This window comes from Gavialis gangeticus, unplaced genomic scaffold (assembly GCF_001723915.1).
Source record: "Gavialis gangeticus isolate Ggan-Ray unplaced genomic scaffold, GavGan_comp1, whole genome shotgun sequence".
Classification (NCBI taxonomy): Eukaryota; Metazoa; Chordata; order Crocodylia; family Gavialidae; genus Gavialis; species Gavialis gangeticus.
This window is the reverse complement of record NW_017729012.1, coordinates 5,249,885-5,259,489: the sequence shown is the minus strand read 5'-3', so window position 1 is coordinate 5,259,489 and position 9,605 is coordinate 5,249,885. Positions and strand designations below refer to the sequence as shown.

At 41.0% G+C, this 9,605-nt stretch overlaps 1 protein-coding gene across 6 annotated transcripts in view; it reads right to left on the bottom strand.

Moving 5' to 3' along the window:
* Nucleotides 1-9,605, bottom strand: part of ACACA (acetyl-CoA carboxylase alpha) — a 197,607-nt gene that overhangs the window by 107,062 nt on the left and 80,940 nt on the right. For 4 of the 6 annotated variants that reach the window (XM_019511101.1, XM_019511095.1, XM_019511096.1 and 1 more), the window contains 4 exons: nucleotides 9,123-9,179; nucleotides 8,777-8,821; nucleotides 2,250-2,291; nucleotides 616-831 (listed from right to left, as the gene is read on the bottom strand). In XM_019511101.1, the coding sequence (XP_019366646.1) occupies nucleotides 616-831; nucleotides 2,250-2,291; nucleotides 8,777-8,821; nucleotides 9,123-9,179 (360 nt within the window). The remainder of the gene's footprint in view (nucleotides 1-615; nucleotides 832-2,249; nucleotides 2,292-8,776; nucleotides 8,822-9,122; nucleotides 9,180-9,605) is intronic. The other 2 variants (XM_019511097.1, XM_019511098.1) reach the window with 1 other exon arrangement.

Here is a 9,605-nt window from a genome sequence, read left to right as displayed (position 1 = left end):
GGGGGTGGGCAGATTGAGGCCCCCATGGTGGGGTAGGGAATGGGGCAGGGGTGAGTGGGGCCCCAGCCCAGATGTATTAGACTATAAAAGACCATAGCAGAAAACAACAGGAAAAAAAGATTATAGTTGTTTTGGCATACAAAGCATATTGAGGTCCTATTGTGGATGGCATCTCATTCAGATACTAAGTCAAATTGTGTCCTCAGTTACATCGGCATAAAAACTGGAAGGACACTCATACAGTGTCTACTGATTTCACACAGCATCTAATGTATGAACCTGTGCACTTAAAAGTGTTATTACCATGGCTCAGGGGCCATCCAGCGCTAAAGGGAAAAAGAGATTAAACCCAGGTTCTTCTGCCTCCAAAAGAAAGCTCCCTTCCTATACAATTTAAGCTAAAGGAAAATCTGATTTAAGTGCAGGCATCATGAGAAATGCTCCTAGAGATGCACCACTGTACTAAGTAGAAGGCAGAGGGTTTATAGTGTATGTACACACACACACAGGTGCGCATTTGCACACATGGGCTGGTACACTGATACACAAAATTTCCAACTGACATCCTCCACATGTTACTGCAGAAGTAGACCTCCCAGATAGCACAAAACCTACCTTGGTGACTAAGTCTGAATGCCTTATAATAGCCCTCACGAAGAACCTGTAATCCGTCACCTCCGTGCCCACTTCGACTTTGGCTGCTCCCAGGTACAGGTGCATCTTATGGTTGGCACACGGAATGGCAGTGAGATCAAAGTTTCTCATTCGGTTCAGCTCTAACTGGAAAGCCAGAGCTGGCTCCAAGTGGCGGTAGATCCTATCTTCCTCAAACTGGAGGAGGCGGAGTGAAGCCCATCTCACAATATTTGGGGCACAGGTGAGGAGGGGGTGGAGAAAAAAAGGAAAACGCCTGTTAGGAACTTGGGTCCTGTAGGACTGAGAGAATTTGACAATCTCCAACAGCTTGAGGCCCATACAACAGCAAGTATTGCCACAGGGGCAACATTTATAGCAGATTCCATCCTTTGTTACAAAATTGCATCCAAGATGCTAACTCATCTCACCAAATTTGTAGGCAGGCTGAAACAATAGTTCTTAAGGGCATACCCTGCCCTGTTTGCATCAGAGGTCCAGCCATAAAATCTAGAATGGGTGATTTAAATATCACTATCACTAAGTGATTAATTTTAGCAGAAATGTTTGACTGATAACCATATCCCACAACTGCAAATTACTTCTCACTCTGCACATGCAATGTTCTCGGCTGCCCTGTACTCAGGAGCCCAAACCTTTAAGCTTTGCTCCTCTCGCAAAAAAGATACCATGTGATAAAGCTTGCACGTCACCTGCAAAAGCTTATGACTCTCTAAACCAGCTACACTCTAAGGTGCCATCCATCCTTCCTTACTTTCTGCCTGGCAATACAAAAATCTCTGGTACGTCAAAAATCTAAAAATACTGAAACAGTGCAAAATAAACTGGATTCAGTTGGAAATAAAAACCATGACAGCAACAATATATGGCCCCTTTTATGAATTTTCATCTTTCATTAATTAAAAAAACGCCTCAAAATTCAAATGAAGCTGCCATAGTATTTCCAGTCGGATGCACCAGAGTTATTAGCATTGAGTGCTGTGCACTGAAGCTGCCAGTGTGTGCAAAGTAGAACAGAAATGGTTGTAGTCTTGTTCTCAAGCTCAGTCACTGCCTACAAATGAAGCCTATAAAAGGAAAAGAACTTTCTATGGACAACTTTCTTCAGGTTTTCATCTTCCCCTATAGCTTACACTCTTGTCCTGGTGACCACAGCACTAAAAGCACTGCTTTGGAACAGAACACGTCATGTAATCTGCAGCCAAGTGCAGTTAGTGGAACAACACAAAATTTATCAGTAAATTTTTTTTAGTAAATTTTGTTGCATGATGGCTGAGACTTTAAAAAACAAGAACCTAAAGTTACCTTTCCAAATCCATATTTAGCATCTAAATAAATGGTCTGATTATCAAAACTGCCAATTATCAATCACTTATAGATGCTCAATAGCTCATATTAGCCCTAACTGTCAATGTAACAAATTGTAAAAGGGAAGCAGGGGGAGTGGAAGGGAAGGAATATGCACAGGTTTGCTGGTGAAGTTCTGCTCAGGTGAATCCTCTCACTTTTGGACAGATCTAGGACGAGTTTGGGGGAAAAAGAAAACAAATCGACTGAAAATGTAGAAAGAGCAGCACTGAGCAGGTGCAGCTTACCTTGTCTCTGGCACGGAATGTGAAAAATTTGGGAAATTCCCTCTGTTTGAAAATAAAAATAATTTGATCAGTCCTTCAATAGCACAACATACCAACTGTTCAGCACAGCAACTGCTCAAAGGAAGGACTTAACGTGGCAATGGGGGGAGGGGGGGCAGGAAAACAGGTATAACTTGCTACTATGATAGTGAAAGTTGCCTTAAACATTCATGTTTTAAACAGAGATGATGGGAAGACTTCCTCTTGGAGGGGGAAGCAGGGGCAAATTAAATTTATGCGTACTGCTAATGCAGGAGGTGGCTCTTGATTATCTTCATTATTTTTATTTAATGCTGGGTATTAAAAAAAAACAAGTTCTGGCTGGCCAAGGGGAGGAACAGTGGGGTACGACTCTGCTATTACTCCAATTAGTCATTTCAATTGTGGGGTTAACTGAGAGTCTAAACTAGAGACTTAACCCGGTTAGTTGCTGCACACATGACACAGAGATGGTCCCTGCCTTGTAAAGAACTCTTCATACGTCTAATCCTGTGTAAGCAGGATACATAGCTTGCCAGCTTCTGCAGGAGGGTTTTTTGCTCCTTGAGGAGCTTCCCAGCCAGGCCTCCCAAATGAAACGCAGTCTTTATGCAACAAACAGGCAAAAAAAACAGAAAATACCAAACCAAACAAACTGCCCTATCCTTGTTAAGCTCACAGCTTGCTGCTTTTTCTCTTGCTTACTTTTCTGGGAGTTTTTTAAAGCTCTGGACAGGACAATCCCTCCCTACCCGAATGCCCCACAGGTGGGCTCTCCCAATAGGGCTGACTGTTCCCTTTTAAAGGACACCCAGTTACACCCTGCTAATTGTGTTCCCTGTTCAAGAAAGTTTTAATGATTTTGCGAAAGTAATGAAAAGTCCAATAATTGATTTTATCTGCATGCCTTAAACAATATTCTAGAAATGTACAAAAAAAAATGTGCATTTCTTTGCTCATCCATTACCTGCATGGAAATCATTTATCCCTCATGGTATCAAGGTGACAGGTCAAATCCTGAATCTCACTGCAAATCTAGGGGATATTGCCTTTTTAATGGCATACAGCACAATGCTCAACACCTAATAAGCTTGGAGGACTTTGAATGGGATTGCTCATACATTCAAAATGCCCTAGTAGATGCCATTATTGGAGTCTGTGCTATTGGAAGTTGTACTTTTTGCTTTCAATTTACTACAATAATAATCATTTTGGTTGTTACTACAGCAACTGTACCAACAGTAATACAGCCACTGTACAAAAGTACGATTGACTCTTTCCCATGCTGAAATCATTTTTGTACTCATTAATATGCTTTTATTGTTTCAATATGTCCCAAGTATCCCACACATTATGTAAAATGACATGATAGATATTGAAAGTGCTAATGCAGACGTCCTTCTGAACATATTGCATTTTAAAACATGATTAGAGTCAGAAACACACTATGGAAAGATGGTACCTTTATATCTACTCCCACCAGCTCCAATACAGAAATATACGCAAGTATGCATTGCCCCATTGAGCTCAGTGGCATTACATACATGCTTAAATTAAGCACATATCTATATGCTCTGCTGGACTAGGTCCCATGAGTTTCTGAGGCACATACTTTCACATTAAAGATATAATTCAGGGCTGGATTAATACTCTTCACATTGCATTCAATGCAGTAAATGGTAAGTGTGACTGTTCTGTACAGAGCACCATTAAAAACAGTCAGTAATGAGGACATATCTTTAGGTAGAGTTTGAAGAAGTCACGCGTGTTGTGTTTTACGCTGCCATAATCCCATTGGTATTATGGATGCTTTGCACCAATGTAAGTGTGGGCATCTGCAAACCTTCTATTCCTGGCAGAGGCAGAAAGAATTCATCCCATTTTGATCCCAACTGAAGCCTGCAAAGACGGGCAATTACAGAAGTCATTTCTTGAGAAAGCAGACATCTGACCTGGAGTTACTGAACCCTAGAACTGTTCTTAGAATCAGATGCAAGTTTTAAACATCAAGGAAGAAAAGAACAAGCAGCAGGTTGTCTCACTTCTATAAAAGGAGCATAATGACAGAGGGAGAGACACTGTATAATGCTGTATTATGCTGACCATTCACAGATCTTACAACCACTGGATCACCTGTTCAGACCTCCTCCATAAATCAGGCCTTAGAATGTCATACCAAACCCAGTAACTTGCGTTTGACTGCAGCATACCTTCCAAGTAGCCATATCTACCATAAAGAATCTTGCCACTGGAAAAATGGACAACTTCATAAGAAGTTTCTGTGATACCCAAAATTAACAAACAAGGAAACAAACACAGAATTAAGACTCTCACATTGCCTCAATACCCTTCCAAAACCCTCCCACCTGCCCCCCTCTGCATGCTGCCAATTTCTCCTATCATCATCCATGCTCATTCTATCACTAATGTAATTGCTTTCAAGGCATTTGACTAGTGTTGTGGGTAAATATAATAATTAAATGTGCACATACACAAAAATTCTCAGTGCTCTGGTACCAAAAACCGAAAGAGGACTCTGTTTCCTAGGAAGAGGAATTATACCCCTGCTGTGTTCTAATCAACCAACCATCATCAAGACAATCAAAATAATTTGCCTAAATTAGCCAATCAAGACACCCTGCAAATCGGAGAATGTGAAAAGCTACAACAGAAATCATCATAGCTGATTATTATACTAATAATCGCGTTAAAAACCTAATGAGATGAGGAAATTGGAAGCTTGCTGGAGCAACTCTCTATTACCTCAACATGCTGGGAACTAATTATATAGACTGTAATTAAAACAAAAACAAACCCAAGCCAAGCCCTGGGTAAGTTAATAGTTGGTCCAGTCACAAACTGAACAGAGTAAGAGATAATAATGAAGACTGACACTAATATAGCACCTTTCATATGGAGATCCCAAAAGTACTCTACCAACTTCTCAGATATGTTGCTAACTATGCTGGCTCCTCTGAGTTGGAAAGTAGCAAGCTCCTAATAATGCAAAGTAATGCACAACAGGTCAGTACAGAAAGCAAATGCCATCACGTGAGAACCTAAGTACATAGGAATACAGATGGAGAGCCCTCTTGGTAAACTAGACTGACTTCTGTGGAAAGAAAGCAAGCACCCTTCATTCTTTTACTGACCCCAAATTACGAGGGCCCATCTCAAACAACAGTAATGTTCTGGCTGAAAGCACAAACACTGGGCTCTTCAATGCTGGGGGTTTTCACTGCAGCTCACTCACCTACATGCTGACCAAACTGGAATTGGCTTTGCTTTTAGGGAAATAGCCCCAAATAACAGGACGGCTCTTAGTCCAACACAGTATCCTTTGCTGCATGGATGATTGAAGTTTTATAGCTCCAAACTGTAGAGCTGTACCTCCGTGAAGATTTCTCCGCCTCCAGTTCCCAAAGGCTTGTTTACACTAGAATGAAAGGGGGCCTGGACAATGCCTTGGTTCATCTGGTCTAGGTAATACTGGAATAAAAGTAAGCCTGCAGAACTTGTTCAGAACTCACAACAGACAAACCTCCAAAGGTTCTCAGCATTTTTTTCATCCAAACCCTTTACCAGTACTTGGTATGAGATGAGCTCCTTAGAATACCCTTGCTCCTGTCAGTGACCCCAATGCTTCCATACACTCCTTAGCATCTCCCCTCTGAGATGCTATCTAGCCAACAGTGTTTTGCTCAACTCAACCCAAACTGCATAGCTCCTAGACAGAAAAATCACACAGCTAAGATAGGAAGAAAGGGTACATCTGGCAGTAGTGACTACCAAAACACCAATGACATCGAAAGACTTGCCTTGCAAACCTTTTCCACCCAAAAACAACAAACAACAGGGCAGACTCATGCATGAAGACACCCTAAGACGCAAATATCCTTCAGCGACTGGCAAACGTCTTGTTAGTTTTTGAGTGTCTGGCATCTTTCCCTGCATTTTTCCCAAGTCTTACCCTGCGCTTTCCTGCTGGTCTTGAGCTCTGGGCTAAATAAAAAGCTGGCATTCAGCTGTCCTTTTACCTTGGAATAGGACAAAAAGAAAAGTGACTATGATGATGCTGCATTCACAACAATTATTCTTCACTACAAACCAGATGATAAGATCCACCCACCTGACAGCAAGTCAGGATAGAGAGCTGCTTGAAGGTGCCTCTCCATGCATGCACACCTTTTTATTAACTGCCCGCACTCATGCCCATTGACACTGGCACTGCAACTGCACATGAATTGTTTGAACTTTTCCTAGGCAGCATGTGCCAGGGACTGTTGGCCTCAGAAAGAGAACAGGTGTTACCTTCCTCTGTGAGTAGCTTTGTCAGGTTTTTTTTAAAATAGCAGCTGCACTCTGTTTTGCGCTGCAGGGATGAATTAAAATTCAACAGAAGCTGCATCTCAAAGTAAGATATTCAGTGGCGGTAGCAATCAGCCTCTGAGGTTTCATGTTTTTAAGAACGATTAGCACATACAGGTTGGCAACTTCAAAAGATGTGATTTAGCCATAACACGTATTCATTTTTCATGGTTAAGGCCTGATTTAAGGCTGGTATCATCTGACATAAGTGTAAATTCTGCCACTGTCCTAACGAAAATTGGACTGGGCCATTAAGCACAATATATAGAGGCCACTCCCTAGTCAGAGCTGTGAGGATTGGCCCTCAGAGCTAGGAATACTAGGCAAAACGTTAAACGCGTACATTTAAAGGGAAGGGGCCACCCACAAACCCCATCCCTTGTGGAAGCAGCACCCAATGTCCACAGTTAGGCATTAACAGAAGGATCTGGTAATCCAGAGTAACGAATGAATCCTGAAGCTACCAGGCTTTCCACTTACCCCAAGTCCCAGCTCTCTGAATCCTATGAGGATTCTTCTATTCCTCCACGCAAAAGCAACAGCCTGTATCCAGAGACCCTCATAGTTCATCTCCCAGAATATATTTTATCCTCTAAGCTCTTTTTTTCCTTTCTAAAGCCTGGGGTTCCTTACTTAAGCCCCCCACGTTTCTCCAAAGGCTCCCACTTCCTATCTAAAGCCATTGATTGATATACATCTGTATACATTGTACTCTGCTAGGTTTGCTGCCATTAATACACTGGGGAAGGCAGTTCACTTTGCAGTATTTCCTAAAGCATTTTGGAAAAGCCTTTTACTTCTTTAGCCTGCAGGATAAACTCTCTTATTACTGTGTGAAGCAGAACCAATGAGGCTAACTTAGGGATAAGAAAAATTCCTAGCACTAGATATTTTTAATGGAAAGAATAAAAAAATAAGGGAGGGCAGGGGAGGTAGGTTCCAAACATTTTTGCTACCACAAGCCCATAAAAAGTCACCTAATTAATAGGTACCAAAACTGATCCAGCTGACAAGGAAGAACATTTTTCAACAGCCATTAAACTGTAATCAGATAGTCGAGGGGAATCAGGGCTTCTTAGACACTACTATTCAATTACAGTATAAATATAATATACTTAACAAAAATTAAGAGCTGCAGGGAGACACTGTAGTGTGTGTCATGGGGCATTAACACCTTACAATGCTGACAGTGCCTGGCCTTGCCTCTCATCTGACAACACACCTAAATTCAGGCTTCTTTGCATCCATGGTGGAAAGTCTATTCACCACACACAGGTATAATTCCCAAATGGCAATTGATAAGCTTGCTGCAAATCGAATAGAATATTGGTTGCTCAATAATTGGTTATTTCTACAGAGGTGAGAACTAGTTTGTCCTTTAAAAAAAAAAAAAAAAGAAAAAATGCAAACTCTGCTAAAAGGTAATTTGGTCGCCCCAAACTTCTGCATTTTCCAGGCTGGATTTGCATGCAGCTTAACCCACCCTCCTTGTGTACCCACAGCTCGCATCAACAGCAAGAAGAGCTGAGTTGATACACAAGGAGAAAGCTGGATTGTGCCCTGTACAGTCATCTGATTAGCAGGCGTCAAGCTAGCCCATGCTCAAGTCAAAGCCCTGGGAACCAGACAGCTTCCTAACAGTGAGCACATTGAGTTCTACCTTGGCTGTGCCCCAAAACCACTCCGGGAACTCAGGGAAATCACTTATCTGCCCCTCAGCTCATTAATCTGCAAAATGGGTAAAGAACTTTCACCTCCTTGGAGGAGAGGAAGAATATGAAAATTTTAATATTTTATTACATAATTATTTTTACAATATGAAAAATCAACATTAGAACAATGAAGGCCAGCCCAGTTTCATTAAGTTATATGGATCTCTAAGTCAGTGTTTAAGTTACTGACTTTATTAAACCTGTGAGTTGCCCTAGTCAATAGGATTACTCATGCACTTGAAGTTAGGTATGTACTTAAATAGTTGGCTTACTGGAGCATTGCTATCGGACTCAAATAGCTCACAAAGGGCCAAATCTTATTTACTTTACCCACATGTAACCTATATTTCCATCTGATTTACATACACTGCAGAGAGACATTTCAGACAAAATATTCCAGAACTCTTTTTTTTTTCTCCTTTTACTTACATGAAATCTTTGATCCACCTCATAGTTGACCTGTTTTCTGAAATCCTTACAAACGAAACACAGAAGGACAGGAAAGAAAAAAACAAAAGCACAAGAAAGCTAGCAATTAGTACTAAAATCATAAATAAATTAAGACAAGATCACAAGCGACTCTAAGATATTTTCTTATATTGTCAATTAATTTTCTTAAGCAATTAATTAAAACCTCCATTTTAGAGAATGCAGACAAAAACAAGCAGAACTAAAACTACAGAAAATACAATTTTCCATGTGGAAAAAAAAGATGACTGTTTCTGTATGAGCTAGAAATAAAATGCTTCCATGCAGCAGCGGAGATATCAAGTACCTTTTGTGCTACAAGGAATGTCAGCCTCCGGATCCCATGCTCAATCAGGATGGATTTCTGTAAAAGGAGGGATAACAAATAGCAGACATGATTTAATAGGAAACAAACATAAGAATCAAATCTGGCTGATTTTGTCTGGAGACTAATCAAGCAGCCACCTGATTTCAGTGGGGAACAGCACAGACCCACAAGAGGACACAGTTCTGTAGGGCAGGAGCAGTAATACCCGAGGGCTAATTCCAATTTAGTTTAATAAGTTGAGGGTAAATCCATCCTTGGTTTACCTTTACTACACTCAATGGAGCCACATCAGAGGAATACTGTTCCCTGCATGTTATCCCTTTTCAATGAGTTATGTTCTCATCGCTTTGCCTCCATTTCTAAAAAAAAAAACTTTCTGTTCGCTTTTCCAATTTAAAAAAAGAAAAAGGAGAAACTAAGGGGTGGGGGGAGGTGGAAAAAAACCACCTCAGCATGACCAGA